The 16,658-nt window shown below is 42.4% G+C and overlaps 1 protein-coding gene across 1 annotated transcript in view; it reads left to right on the top strand.

The window, feature by feature from the left end:
- The first annotated feature begins 2,984 nt into the window (after positions 1–2,984).
- Positions 2,985–16,658, top strand: part of TEX26 (testis expressed 26) — a 51,541-nt gene continuing 37,867 nt past the window's right edge. Inside the window, exons 1-2 of the mRNA XM_075592158.1 lie at positions 2,985–3,359; positions 6,416–6,617. Of these exons, the coding sequence (XP_075448273.1) occupies positions 3,345–3,359; positions 6,416–6,617 (217 nt within the window). The 5' untranslated portion in view covers positions 2,985–3,344. The remainder of the gene's footprint in view (positions 3,360–6,415; positions 6,618–16,658) is intronic.

Below are 16,658 nucleotides of genomic sequence, written 5' to 3'. Positions count from 1 at the left end.
TGGGAGGGCCGGATAGTGGGCGGTGTAAAGGACACTCCTAGTCCAGTGGCTGCCGGCCACGTAGGGGCTAGGCTGCTCTCCAGTGTACGAAACGGAGTATAAGTTAACTCAAGAGAGGGGTCAGTGCGACCAGGTTAGGGCGTAGACATAGCCAGTGGGGCGGCTACGTCCACGTGGACCAGCGAACAATGGACTCCCGGGGCCTCAGGTAGGGTTAGAACGGGAGGTACCGCTTCTGGGCATATTTCGTGTTCAGTGACCAGTAGGACTTTGCGCCACGTGTGATCAGAATCATACTTATGGTCCATAACTTGGCCAGGGAAGGGAAGTTTCTTACTTGGTCCCCTTCTGTGCCCAAGGACGTAGAGGCAGGTACATGCCCCACCGCGATAGCACATTTAAGAGGTATCTTGTATTGTAGGGCCCACTTGCGTACCTCTGTCTGGGATGGTACAAACATAGCGGAATGGAATAGCACAATTTAGATACTGATTAGGGCACCCCAGGTCTGAGATCTCAGCAGCGCCTCCAAATGTAGCCCTCTTTCCTGCTGACATAGAAAGACTACTAATGCTGTGTATACCTGCTGGCTCGGCGAGATCTGGGCCTCTGCTAACTGGGAGCCTGGGGCGACAGTATGTACTTGGCAGCGCCTCCACTTGCCCAGGATCCCCAATTAGTAAGATTCCCCTGGACAAGAATAACAGTAATATTCCACAATGTTGTAACCTTTTACTATTAAGTGAATGCAGAATATATATATAAGCCACAGGTATCATATTATTGCATTGCCATATATGCATGCATGGTGGTTATATATATATATATATATATATATATATATATATATATATATATATATATATATATATATATATATATATATATATATATATATACCATAATACTGAGTTAAGTTATGGTGAGTAAAAAAAGTGACAAAAACCCTCCACAGGAAAGCAAATATGCAAATACAACTGTATGCTCATCTGCATGTCTTAGGCAGGTCTGCAACAATATATATATATATATAATATGTTGCAGACCTGCCTAAGACATGCAGATGAGCATACAGTTGTATTTGCATATTTGCTTTCCTGTGGAGGGTTTTTGTCACTTTTTTTACTCACCATAACTTAAGTATATACTCAGTATTATGGTATATATATATATATATATATATATATATATATATATATATATATATATATATATATATATATATATATAACCACCATGCATGCATATATGGCAATGCAATAATATGATACCTGTGGCTTTGCCACACTCCGCCCTGGAGTAACGTCCCTTTCCCACCACCGTGTGTACCCCATACCGTGTCCAATGTACTGGACCAGTGCCTTGGTCACTCAGTCCTCAGTGTCCCCAAAGAACCCTCCCCCAAGGCGGGATCAGCGCCTGCAGGTACCGGTTTTGGTGCACTTATTATAGTACCTTCCGGACACTCCAGCAGCCGGTAACTGTACTTCGCAAAGGATCCGCCGATCCAGCGTAGTCTCCCACGAGTCTTTACTTGAATCCAGCAGCTTGATCCCAAACCACCGATCGCTCAGCAGCACAAGAAGATACTGTGTCCCTGTCTGGTAATCTCAGTAAAGGGTATGCTGTCCCTGTCTGTGGCCGTTCCCTGCAGTACCACAAGCTGGTGGTGACTCAGGACCTGCACTGGGGCCTAAGGGGAATCTCTGGCCTATGCAGTGAGTCACTGACCCCCTGCAACACACACCTCCTCTTCCCTTGCTTCCCCAGGGCTCACTGGCTAGCATGGTCTCTCCAGCCAGCTTCCCTTTCCTGCCTCTCAGCAATCCTCACATTCTATTGGCTCCTGAGCCCCCTCTGACCTTACTGAGGCTCATGGGAGTTGTAGTTCCGGCTCAGAGCCTCCTACCTATTGGCCAGCCGTTCGCATGCTTACCCTGCGCGACCTTCCAGAAGCTCCCCGCAGCACATCTATACTGCGGATGCGCAACGATCCAATATGGCGGCGCCCTGTGCTTGTCGGGCCGCCGCGGAGCCTCTGAAGCACCCGAACGCTGCCTGCTCAACCCCCACCTTCCTGAAGTGCCAGCTGTCCTGCCGCTTGTCCCTACAGCACCCGCAGCGGAGGTACAAGAAAGGGGGGCCAGGGGAACACCACAACACATGTATATGTAGCGCTCAATAGATACATTATCATTGTTCTCAGTGCATTTTGTTCAATAAGGAAATACAGCTAGTGTAGCTCAGTACACACACTGTTTCTAATTATAGACACACTATAGTAGTAGTGTGTAGCTCAATAAACAACCATCATAGTTTTGTTTGTAGCTTATTAGCATTGCAATGTGTATGTTATTCAGTACGTATAAAGAATTGTTGCATTGTGCTGTATGCAGACCAATTGCATGCAAACATTATTGTTGTGTGTTGTTCAGGATACACAATAATTGCATCAGTATATGTGTATTGCTCAGTAAAAGCACAATTTCTGTATTTATTGCATCTGTGTTTTTGCTCAGTACAGGCCCAATCGTTGTATTTAACTACACAGTCATGCACTGCGCTGAAACTGCATGGGTGTGTGCATCACAATAATAGCTTTCCACTGTATGCGTGGGTTGTTTAGTATTCATCAGTACACACACAAACCTTGCAATGTACAGTGTGTTGTTCAGTACGGATATTTTTTTTTACAATGAATGTGTTGCTCAGTACAGACACACAACCCATCACAAGATTTGTTGCTAAGTATATACGCAATGCATGGTGTGTGTTGTTCACTACAGGCACACAATCATTGCACTGCGCAGTGTGTGTTATTCAGTACAGACACAATCATTGCACTGCAGTGTGTGTTCAGTACAGACACTCAATCATTGCAGTGTGTGTTCAGTGCAGACACAATCATTGCAGTGAGTTTATTCAGTGTAGACAGAACAGACTCAGCGACGCTTTCCTCTTCTGTCACGTGGTTTCCGCGTTACCTGGCAACCGAAGCGTCCGAGCGGCTCAGGCTGTCAGAACAGTGACTGCAATTACAGCCTAACCCGAACCTACCCAGCCTTACCTTAGACAAGGAAAGCCTGACCCGAACCAACCCAACTTTACCCGAGCCCAGGAGAGCCTGAACCGACCCGAGCCCAGGAGAGCCTGAACCGACCCGAGCACAGGAGAGCCTGAACCGACCCGAGCACAGGAGAGCCTGAACCGACCCGAGCACAGGAGAGCCTGAACCGACCCGAGCCCAGGAGAGCCTGAACCGACCCGAGCCCAGGAGAGCCTGAACCAAACCGAACCGAGACAGAACCTGACCCGCCCTCCTCGCTGATCCCGTGGGACTCGCCATGCTCTGCGCCCAGGTGATACGATACTGCCCCTCTCCTCCTGCACTCACTGCTCCAAAGCAGCGGCCATGCAGCAACGTGGTACACATCCATACCTCTCACACTGTGGGGGGGGGGGGGGGGGGGTGCTATAAATCAGGTGTTTTGAACTCCTCTCCCCCCCCCCCCCTCAACAGGTCAGGTTTTCAGGATATCCCAGCTGCAGCACAGGCGGCTCAATCAGAGCCATCTGTACTGAAGCAGGGATATCTTGAAAACCTGACCTGTTGGGGTGTGGGGCGGCTTGTGAACTAGAGTTGAGCACCCCGGATTTATAGCACCCCCCAGTACTAGCACCCACTGACCGCCCCACCAGGACAGTGTATTCCGCATCTTCTCTGCAATGCTGCTGCAGCTACTGCCACTGAAAGGGTTAATTGTAACAAGGGCTTGGAATCGGGTGAATTTTCCTAATGCTGCCATTTGGGGGCAATAAGGCACTCCTGAGTTTGGTTACCAGAAGGTGGGTGGGGGATCATCATGTATTCCCTGGAGGCCCTGGCAGTAAAAAGGTTCAAAGAAATTGTCACAAGAGTCGAGTGCTGGTTCATTATTTAGTGTGACACGTAAGCGGAGTGATTGTGAAAGAAATAAGGCACCAAGGAGTTTGGTTACCATCCAGTATTGTGGCCGTGACCCTGCACATCAAACCTAAATGATAGGAATCCAAACTTGGAAGCAACTTCTATTCTAGTGACATTATATGTGTGAAAAGGGCAATTCCTCGGACTGGAATGATTTAAGGACAGTGTTATGTTTAACAGATTGAATGGTTAAATGGGTTAAACGTACAAATGTAGCTGACTAACACCTTTAAAAAATAAAAATAAAAGATAAGTATAGCTATAGCTAGATTCTTTATAAAACGTGTAACTTTCCCTTGGTTTACAAAAGCTTTTGAGGGTTATCAAAAGAACAGAACCCTAGACCCTAGTACTCAAGAGGGCCTCCTGATAGATTCAAAATAATACAACGTTATTACATATTCTAAAAACTAAATCTAGAAACATATTATAAAGTGACATCGGTGCGAACTCGGTATGTTGCACTATATGATCAGCCTGTGTGGTACACACTCAATTGATAAGAGCCGCCTCTGTAAAAATGTGTGTTTCTATAGGGTTGAGAGAACCTAGATCGTCCAATAATACACTCCCCTTAGGTATATAGGGGAACTCTACTAAGATGTTTGCAAGTGTAGTGGTCTCTCCTAATTGTCCCTTACGTGTAGGGAATATAAATCACCCAATTATAAAATGTGAAAAAAGCTTAGCTCAAAGAAGCTCCACAGGTTCAGAGCGAAACGATCACAGGTACGACTCGGAGACTGGGTGCAGCGACATAGGGATCGTCTGGCGTTGGACGCATCCCAGTCTCTGCAGGGAGACTTATCCCGCTACGAGCAAGAGACTAAATATACAACAATTTATATTCATACTAGCCTGTGGTAGGTTTATTTAAAGCCTATATAGATTCTAACCTACTCTAGCTAATTTGATTACAGGTCTGACCTTGTTTGGGACTGACTATCCTCAGGTAGCTATCCGTATTTTAGGGACTGCAGCTACTATACAGGTAGTTCAGGATCATTATGTTAGCTACAATTCAAACGACCGTATTTGCTCAATTCCAAGACGCACCTTTTTTTCGATTTTCACATGTCTGAAGCCGGGGTGTGTCTAAGAATCGATGTTTAATTTTTTTTTTAAGTGTCTGCTAGGGGGCCCCCCTCCTCACTTAACTCACTTAAGTAACCCCCTCCTCACTTACCATGTTTCAGGAGAGGTTCTATGTCAGCGGAGGATGAAGCGGCGGCGGCAGGACAGATCCCACGTCTGCAGAGAATTGAAGTTAAGACAGCAGGGCGTGTGGCGACAGGAGGAGACCACCATAGCATGAGACCTGAGCAGGAGCAGGGCGGCATAGGAGAATGGCTGGGGAGGAGGGCACTGTAACACCGAAAGTTGCCCGGTGTCTGACTTCCAGTGATAGTGTAATCCTCCCCAGCCATTCCTCTATGCCGCTCTCCTCCTGCTCAGGTCTCATGCTGTGATGGTCTTCTCCTGCCGCCGCCCACTGTTTTAACTTCATTCCTCTGCAGACGTGGGACCTGTCCTGCCGCCGCCGCCCGCTTCATCTTCCGCTGACATGGAACCTCTCCTGAAACATGGAAAGTGAGAAGTAATTTTCCTCGATTGTAAGACGCACTATTTATGGCATTTTACAATCGAGGAAATATGGTATTGAAGTTGGGATTGAGCCACAAAAAAGATTATAGAGTTAACTAAATGCAGAGGTATATTGATCCTAACCAGCGGAATGTTAATATGAAACATCTGCATAGGCAGACATTGGTCTGAATATACAGTAGAGTCCCAATGAGAACACGCTGATATAGTATATTTATATCATAGAGATCAACTTATGTTACTCTGTGGATATAATATCATTATCATAGTATGTAGCGACTAGCTATGTACACTTAACCTGACTTAATTATTTCTGTGGTAACTTGTTACCATTACAGCAGGGTCTTCTCAGCCAAACATATCTGAGGACACAGACACTATGTTATTTACCACCTCTCATGAGTGTTAATATGCAGTTAACTTGCTCATTTTCAAGAGTTGGTGACTCTCCCTTTTCATTTTTTGTTTTTTTTCCCATTGTTTTGTGTCACCGATTGTGAGTGAACAAAACACAGAACCCCAGCAAGCTCTTTTTGGGAACCCCTCTCTCTGTCGTCTGTTGTACCCATTGTGAGTGACTCATGTTTTATATAAGGGTCTGTTTTCACATATTATAATTGGGTGATTTATATTCCCTACATGTAAGGGACAATTAGGGGAGACCATTGTCATGGGAGAGCAGGTTATTTACACTTTTGTTACCGGGATCATTCTTTGAGCAAAACAATATGTCTTGTCTCTCTCCATGCCTGGTCCCAGACCACATACATGATTATCCCGACCAAGTTCCTTCTTCATCGTGTGTCCTATCAAATGTCATTAATTTCTTCTATCACTCGCCAGCTCAATGGGGATATCCTAAAGCCTCAGTTCATGGAGCAGCTGAGCTACCTGAAAGAAAGAAGCAAATCCCTGGGGGAGAAGGAGAAGTGTGAACGCCTGGCTGGCTGTCTTCTGCTGTCCACCAAACTCAGCAGCAATATCAAACATCCCAAATCCACAGATCTAAAGCCACAAAGACCGCAGACAGCTATGGCCACACTGGGTAAGGCTTGTATTATACTAAGCGCGGGCGTGCTAGCATGCGCACGTGCGGCAATGAAAGATACCTGTCTCCCTATGACAGTGTATCCTTGGCAGACAACTTGGCGCGGCAGCTTGGTGGAAATACACAGAAATTTGTATTTTTGAGCGGCTGCCGTGCCACGTGACACTTTGAGCCAATCACAGGGAGGCCTACCCTTATGACGTCATGGCCACGCCTCCTATGTGCACGCATCATAGCTTTGCCTGTAAACACAAAATGCGTGCACGCGCAATGTCGGACGCGCACCCTAACACTACCTATGCAAATTATCATTTACCTCTGCTAGAGGGAGAATAACCTCAGTGGGTCTGTACTGCACAGGAACATGAATAAAACCTTGCTACTTAAAAAGTGGGGTCGGTGAGCTTAAACCCTGGGAGGAGGGGCCACTAGGTAGGTAGTGTTAGGACCTGCTTACTGGTCATGTCTTGATGTGGCTTGCAGGCTTATAATGCTTTGGCCAAAGGATTTAACTAAATGACCCTTATTCAAGAGAATATATAAGTATTTCACTGTGTATTTTTGTCACATTGGATGTAGCTTTGTGCTTTTTTGTCTTTTGTTGTATACATTTGGCCACGCTCAGTAGCACTCCTTTTGAAGATGGGCTCAGAATAATTGTTCAACTCTCAGAATGTCACAGTTCATTCCTTGTCACAATATGAGTAGTCTATTACCAAGGCGACCATCTCAAAATACAACATAGACCTCTGGTAGGCTTTTGAGCCAGTACTGAAAATCTTTGAAAAGCAAAGGTACTGTATTATTATTAATAGTTATTTTCTTTGCTCACCATTTATTGTGACCCTTTTCTTTTGAAATAGATTTTTATGAAATACCACAGTTCATATTACACATCAAGTAGGCCTATCTCCATTACAGGCATTCCCCGCATTAGCGTACGTAATGGGTCCAGAGCATGTATGTAAAGCGAAAATGTACTTAAGGTGAAGCACTACCTTTTTTCCACTTATCGATGCTTCCGTACAGGTAACGAGCCCATATTGCTGTTCAGGACGTGCTGACAGACGCATGTGCGAGCTGCCGTTTTCCTATTGGGCGAGGGGAATCGGCGCGTCACTACTACGGCGGTCTGTAGGGCAGAATAAGTGTCCGTACTCGCGAAGCGAGCATACGGACACGGGTATGGGGCTATTGAAAATATGTCCTTACTCGCGAGTGCACTTAAAGTGAGTGTCCTTAAACCGGGGTATGCCTTTATACTCTTTCCTTTGTAAATATATTTTTTAACATCCTCCTAATTATTTTTTGTGGGTACTTTCAATTTTCCCCATTACTATTACACTTTGTTTTCGTTAGCTCTTATTCTGTATTCTCCATTTTACTATTGTTATTTTTTTATGCTTTACTACAGTATGTTTCAGTGAAAGCATACACAATATAAGATATAGGAAATGATAGTTAATTTATATCACAGTTCACTGAAAGACACATCAGGCATTAAAGTAAACGCTGGAGTAGTGAATACCTGGTCCAAAGACCTTGTAATATAAATTGTATAATAGAAGAAATACAATTTCTGTTTTTTATCAGTGGTAGGTGACTTCCAGTTTTAGTTCAGGGGCTGCTTAGGCTTCTGCATAAAATTAAAAAAGAGGATTTCAGAATTCCTCTGTGTGAAAATTGCAATTTACACAAAACATATTTGTTAGGGGGGTCAGATTCAGTATAAACAGAAGAACTGCACACACACTGTGTTGTACCCACTTGTCTGTGTTAATAAAAGGGTACAACCACACATTATATAAGTTATGGTGGGTACAAAAGGGCCCAAAACCCTCCACCGTATAGTAAATAAAAATATCCCTTGTGAGCACTGTGACGGTGAAGGGGTACCAGGCCAGTAAATAAAGGTATTTGGCCAGGCTGGGTGCCCCTGAGCCATATTGGGGAATTCTGATTGTCAGCTCTGCAACCCAATCATGGCAGAAACACTGTGTTTTGTGATAAAACTGTATATGTATGTCTTATTATTCCAGGAGTGTTAATCAGCAGACATTTCCCTGCTTCAGCACAGACCAGAATAGTAAGACCGGGCAGGGGAATTGTCGCGAGAAAACAGCACATATATACAATAACCGGGCCAGATTGAACAAGACTAGGATATAGTAAACTGAATGAGTTTATTTCCTATGAGCAGAACAGACAATACATCAAGCAAATAACATTACAGAAATATTTACACTTACTGAGGTTGGACAAGGAGATATTCAGCCGAATAGCAGCTCCTTAGTTGTTATAGGTCACAACAAGCACGACAAAATGACAGCAACAAGCAACCAACACAGGAATAAGGGGTGCAAGCAACTATATAGACGCAGACCCCCATTCCTACCATGGCAGTTCGGTTATTGGTGAAGAAAAATCTTGACCCAATCACAGGTTGCCAGGTAACGCAAAAAGCTGGGTTTACCCAGCCCCTCATTAATACAACCCTCCCCTGTAGCTATTTGGCCAGCCCATTTATAAAAAACTATGACATGATGCCTACATTGCCATCCTGTCTAGCAAAAAATGCTTTTTGGGCAGGGGTCTTTCATGTAGGGTGTCGCTTTTGACAGGTGAAATGGTTATCACCTAGTTGTGAGACCTGGCTGCATATGCAATGAGGCTTTCAAGTGGCCTCCTTTGATTGTACAATTACATATCAAAGGGGCCATTTGGCGAGCTTCCAAACTTCCATCCAAAGTTATAGTAAAAACAGCGATAACATAACTATTTCTCCCATATTTTAAATCAGATTAACAATATCTATGCAACCTGTGTTCGTTGCATAGGAAAGCATATCCAAATTTCAGCCTTGTAGCACAAACACATACAGAGATATGGTTCTATGGGGTTTACATTATGACAAATACACAGTTAACCCTCTCTCCATGTTAATACATAACATAGCAATTAATTCTACTGAAGCAGGGGGATGCAGATCAACATATACACAATATGGTTAACCCTTTCCCTCCCAACATGATTTCTACACATACAAGAATATAACACAGACTGCTGGGGGAATACAGCTCAGACCTGGGGCAGGGGGATGCAGATCAACATATACACAGATCCCATTAACCCCTCATACCCCGATTATGACAGGAATGAATTACATTCAGGTCCCCCGGTATATGCCCACGAACCCCAGAACCAGGGGGGGAGGTTCAGAGTAAAGTCATTTTTAAGATTATGGGCCTCATGCAGTAAGCGTTGATAAGGGAAATATGGCCATGTTATAGCCAAAATTGGGTTTGAGATTCAGTAAGCGCCGATAAGTGCTTCATATCGCCAGGTTTCGGAGCCGATAATTTGGTTATGGCCAGTCGCCTGCCGATAAGCCTGTTTTCGACACTGATCGCCACTTTTTTAAATCGGCTGGATTCAACAAAAAAAAACAGCTTATCGGGGCTGATCGGCACTACGAAATTGAGATGTTATGGCCGATTTCTCCCGCCAACTAAAGTTGGCATTTTGGACGGGAGAACGATCGCTAAGGCTGCCGGAACGGCACTTAGAAAAAAAAAATCTTCTGTACATCAATGGAAGTCAATGGAGCGGGGACGTATAACAGTATAGTACTGTTTACGTTTCATTGCTCACAATACAAGGGGGATTTGCATTACAGTGTGGGGGCATTCCCTGCATTGTGTCACAGCTGATGTGTCTTATTTGCATAACATTCGACTTTTACATGTTTTCAGCATTTGCGGGTCACATTACTCATCATGTGATGATGTGGCAAGGGAAAATACTATACTACACTCTTAAAGGAGAACCTCACATCATATCACACATTTTACTCAACTCAGCGACAATTATTTACATGATGTTACACATGTCACACATGTCACACATACACAGTATATTCATCTTCCTTTACATTACACAATGCTTGTAATGTGACACGCATCTTTAAACGTTCATGTACATCTGTCTTCTCATGTTTACATATACTTTTGGGTCCTCCCTATTTTCATGACGTCACTTATTGGACGCTCAATCACATTGCATGTTTACATTGTAACCGTTGCATTACAAGCACTTCAACCTAACTTATACACACATGTACAGTAATTCATCATTGGGACACCTTGTAAACTCATTCTATACCAACTATCCTCCTTACACAAATGCATGCATATGCACACGACTATTCATTGTTGCCAACATGTCACAATAACATGGATAATTACACATGTTACACAAAACTTTTCCCACGTCAATCTCAGCCTTTTTGTCTCATTACATGACTGACTCTTGCGTTCACAAGTGTTACATGCATTGCACATGCAACTATTTATTTGCAAGCAATCTTTGTACAAAGCTTCACGTCACATCATTGCCAAATATCATCATTCCCTGCAGAATACACACAACAAATACTTAGAACAACAAGTGCACACAGCTTGCCACAGAAGTACTTTATTATGTTAATGTAACACCTTGCATTTTACTATGTCACCTGACATCATCACATACCTATTTAAAGGACGCACATTACCTGCTCATTCACAGCTACTCATTTCAAAATGTTGCGAATGTTTAGGAGACGCAGGAACATTCTTTTCTATGACATGCTTGCTGATCAAGAGAATGATATAGGGCAAGGTAGGGACACACCGAGGGACAGTGACAGTGACGCGGATACGACAGGGACAGGGAGAGGGACAGGAGATCAGAGGAGAAGACAGAGGAGACAACTTGTGCCTCGTCCGCGTCTGTACAGGGAGAGAACCCTGTTAGATGGGATGAGTGAGGAGGAGATTGTAAGTCGCTATCGTTTGAGTTCAGCAGCAATCTTAGCTCTTTATCAGGAGATAAGGGGGGATTTAGATTTTTTCACAGCCAGAGGTCGTGCAGTCCCTGGGCTTGTTAAAATGCTGTGCTCATTACATTATCTTGCTTCCGCGTCATACCAGACAACTGTGGGCATAGTGGGCGGGGTCTCGCAATCTACATTCTCGCGGGCCTTGACCCAGTTTCTCTATGCACTCAATAGACGCGCTAGGAATTATATTCATTTTCCTACAGAGGCAACAGAGTGGCTGGAAGTCAGGACTGGCTTTTATAATATAGCAGGGATACCATCTGTGCTGGGTGCAATCGATTGCACACATGTTGCTTTGATTGCACCTAGTCAGAGTGAGCATGTGTACCGCAATCGGAAGCACTACCATTCACTCAATGTACAGGTGGTATGTGATGCCACGATGAGGATAATGCATGTGGTACCCAAGTTCCCTGGTTCCAGTCACGATTCCTCTATCCTGAGGAACTCTTCAGTCTTCCATGCGTTCGAAGAGGGACATTTTGAACCTGGTTGGCTGCTGGGTGAGTACATATTTACATGTTCTAACACAAAACACATGTTGATTTAGGAATGTTGGCATTGTACAATTTGATCACTAATGTCAGCTTATGTGTGCTCCATTCATTATAGGTGACTCAGGATACGGAATTAGGCCGTGGCTCTTGACTCCGGTGCTAAACCCTCAAACTGAAGCAGAGGACAGGTACAATGCAGCCCATATATCTACAAGATCTGTTATAGAGAGGACATTTGGCCTACTCAAGACCAGGTTTAGGTGTCTGGACAGAACTGGTGGGGCTCTTCTATACAAGCCTCAAAAAGTGTCTGATATTATCCTTGCCTGTTGCATTTTGCACAATGTTGCACTCAGGCACAATGTACAGTCAGACCTAGCTGAGGCTTTGGTAGACGAGCATCCCACCCATGTAGCTGCTGAAAATGAACAAACAGCCAGTGGTGGCCAGACACGACAGAATCTCATCAATTCATTTTTTTCTTGTAAGTACAAACTCATATGTTCCTAGTACTACTTTTATAGTTTAATTATGTTATATTAACAATAATGTTTCTTTATATAACCTTCTGTTAGGACACAGATGAATATGGGTTGCACACCTTTCTTTTCTCTGCTGTGTGCACAAAGGGATGTGGCACCGGTATGTTATTGTTGCACAGGTTATATAATCCCTCTTCAATTGTACTTTAGTTGTGTGTATGTGAATACAACTTGGGTAACAAAGCAATAATATTTTAGCATTGTGTTATTCCTTATGCTAAGACAAAACACATATTATGCCCATAATCATTCATGCTTCTAGTATGCTTACATACAATGTTATTGGTGCAGTGTAACATGTACATCCAGATGATGTGTACACCAGGCTGATTTACATTTTGAATGTCATGAAATATACATGGTGTTGTACATTTAACACCAAATACACACTTTGCTGTGTTGTTTACGGTACTGAAGATGGCATGTCAATGTTTGCAATTTATATATTGTTCCTTTGCATTATAGGTATATCTCCAGTATGACTGATCATGGTATGTATATTTGCTGACATCTCTCATAAGATGTGGCTACCTCAATCTTCCTATAATTATTGGAACTAAAAACCCAACATATTGGTTTAAACACAAATGTTACATATATGTACTTTCTGTATCATGTATATGCATTTAGCTACTCTTGAGCTTTCATGTGCATTGTATTACAAAATGATTACTCACATTTCATCACATTTTATGTATGTTTCCTTATAATTTCCATTAATGTAATATAGAGGTGGTTGGAGAAAAGGGGATAACTGTACTTATTTGTTTACTTACGGGAGCACATTCATCACTAGCATAGACACACTTTTTAAGACAACTGTTTGTGTCTCTATCAATTGGTGTAGGATCCATGTATAACACCGACAAATGATAACACCAGCTTTATTATGGTAGCTTATATCATCATATTGACTATACTATGTATTTCTAAACGATTAATAAACACAGTAAACTATAGTTAGTTAGGTTAATGAAATATACACAGAAACGTACTTCATAACATGATGGTGATGTCATATTCAGAACATCATGCATTGGAGGGGACCATAACATCTGGCCAGTAACATTATTTGCTACAGTCCCAAACCATTTTATCTACATACCCATGTAACAAGAGATTTTAAATTTAAATGGCTACTTGGTTGTAAGTGTCCTTTACATTGGGAGAAGGAGTGGCTCAGTGAGTAAAGACACACACTGGCACTGATAGTTTGAAGCAGGGGAGTCTGGTTCAATTCCCGGTGTGGGCTCCTTGTGACCTTGGCCAAGTCACTTTATCTCCCTGTGCCTCATGCGGCAAAAAAACATTTGTACGTTCCACGGGCCAGGGACCTCAGGCTGAAACATGTGTCTGTAAATCGCTGCGTACAACTAGCAGCCCTATACATGAACATGCTCATATTATTATTATTATTGTTACATAGTTTCGACAGTCATACGTTCCATTACATATTAGAATACACAAATGTGTTAGCAGAGTGGGAATGGTTGTTATATATAAAACACACCATGTCATAAAATGTTAGTAGTCATTAAAGAACACTCAATAAAAATTCATGAGGCACTCTTTTGCAACATCATTATGTTAATTAAGTGCTTATGCAATATAGGCATAAGGGTATCACATTTTTAATTGTTTGTTAATAAGCGCTGCAAGCAATATAAAATTAGTTCCATATGTAGTATAGTAGTCGGTGGCTCCTCCTCACAATCATCTCATATAAAGGTATACTCTTCTGAAATCATACATTGATCCGATTGTATCTTCCCCGACATCTCTGAAATACAGCAAACACATGATGGTCAAAGATGGCACCTTACTAGATATGCATCCGTGACAACGCGTTACGCAGCTCTATATGATTGTGTAGATACACACGTCACTCACTTATATGTTAGAAGTAAAACTGTTCATCAGTATGTAATGTTTCTTTAAATTTGTAGCAGGCATAACTATGTATAAGAAGTGAACGTTGCCTGTATACTGAAAGATGTGCGCGCACATCTTTGTGTGCGCACGCACTTCACGCTTGGCTCCACTAACTGTTAGCGCATGCGCAAAACAAAGCGTACGTTGTGCGTTCAATACATGTTGAAAATACCAGTAAACATAACATCTTTATTTCAAATACAATGAAGACGAAACTACATTCGTTCTAAACGAGTACATCTGTATTCTTTTTAAACAGACGTGTTTGAACAGAAAGCACGGCCGATAACACAATGCGCAAATGCAATACGTGTGACGTCATGTTAAGCCAGCGTGAAACGCACGCTAACACTCCTCCCACTCAATTAACATTCGGCTAACGCCCAGGGTACGCCTACAAACACTGAGCCGCACGCATCACACACTGCAGTTACCGTTACTATAACAAAACATGACAGCCAATAGGCTTTGAGGCGCGCACGTCGCTTGGGGGCGGGACTTACATCACTAATCCTTTTTAAGGACGCCTTGGCCCATGACAAGGGTCCCACGTCATACGTGGTGGACCCGGTTTTCAATGTTGTAGATGTTGCATGATAACAAAACAGGTATGTGTTAGAGTAATGGTAAAATGTTGCTAATATGTTTAAAGGGATAGGAAAGTACGTATATTTATTCCGTCAGCAATGTGTACTACTCTTTCAGGTCCTACTATATTGTATTAGGAAACAATTTGTTTGTGATCGCTACATGTTATGCAGTCTGCAATGTTACGCTGTATCCACGCATTGAAAGTGAAAATGGTGGTTACAAAAAAAAAAAAAATTTAAACGCAGAGTCAACGCATAACGATTGTTATATTTACCATTCTTCTAGAATTAACTCTTCGCCTGGCTGCAACTGGTCGCTCCAGAAATGCAAGCCATTTTCATCCACGCTTAACCCAACCGCTGAATCCAGTATGGCACATATCTCCTCCAGGATGCGCTCATAGGAATCGCCACTGCTTTCTTCAAATAATTGGTCGGGAGGTAGGTTCATTTCTTCCGGTTCCCATTCCAATGCATTTTCAGCTGAAAGGCTTGGTACATAATCATAGTACTTTTGTTCTTGTACAATGTGGGTTTCAGGAATGGAGGCTGCAGATATTGCAGCACGTATCGATTCAAACGGATCAGTAGTAGCGGATACATTGCTATTGCCATTAGGAATAAATATGCCTTTCACGACAATATAAGTGCCGTCTTTCAGGATAAATTGTTTTTCCGGGGCAATCTTCCAGAAACCATAGGTGTGTTGTAGCTTATCCTGGTCACGTTCAAAAAAGTCATTACTTGATAAAGTGAATCTTATTGAGGAATTAAAATTCCGTGCATGCTTACGGTCTTGGTAATAAGGATATTTTGCTCGAATGAAATCATCGATTTGGCGTGTGCTTGCTTTCTGTCCGCGACTGTTCAAGATGGCTTCACAGATCATGTACTTATACCCTAAAAGGGGATTAATATTGTTAACGAATTCATCAGCCATGTCTGAGTAGCACAAAAGCTGTGTGCAGGTCTGTGTTATTTGCTCATCAAAATGAATGTGCTGAATGGCTAACAAACTCCTGTTTTTCCTTGTCAAGGTCAACAAAAGTAACTACTTTGACTCCTTATTTCAAACGCCAATTGGATTTGTTTGTCTAATTGGGTTAACAGTTGTGGTTCGTGATATGGGACTGTGGGAGAAACATTTCTCCTTCTTTTATCTCGTTTGTGAAAAACATCCCTAGACTGTGAATGCGTTCACATAGTGTTTTTTTGAAAACTAACAAAGACCAGTGTGTGAAAATATTTCTTAGCCAGGCATATCAGTAAAAACACACCTGCAAAAAGAAATGTTTTTTCCCCGCTTACATTTCTGTGTGTATGTGAAAGTCTGGTTAACTCCCTGTCTGCATGAGTTTAAATACATGTGTATATATATATATATATATATATATATATATATATATATATATATATATATATATATATATATATATATAAATATATCTCTTATAAAAATATATATATATTTATATATAATATTTTTTTTTTTTTTATATTGCAGGAGTACACACAACATTGATGGCATTAAGTATACCTTGTATGAAACCTATTTAAATGGTGAGAAACATGATTGAATTAAGTAATAAACATTTGTT

The sequence above is a fragment of the Ascaphus truei genome, chromosome 3 (assembly GCF_040206685.1).
Source record: "Ascaphus truei isolate aAscTru1 chromosome 3, aAscTru1.hap1, whole genome shotgun sequence".
In the NCBI taxonomy this organism is placed as follows: Eukaryota; Metazoa; Chordata; class Amphibia; order Anura; family Ascaphidae; genus Ascaphus; species Ascaphus truei.
Note: the sequence above shows the minus strand (reverse complement) of the source record. Positions and strands in the feature narration are given on the sequence as shown.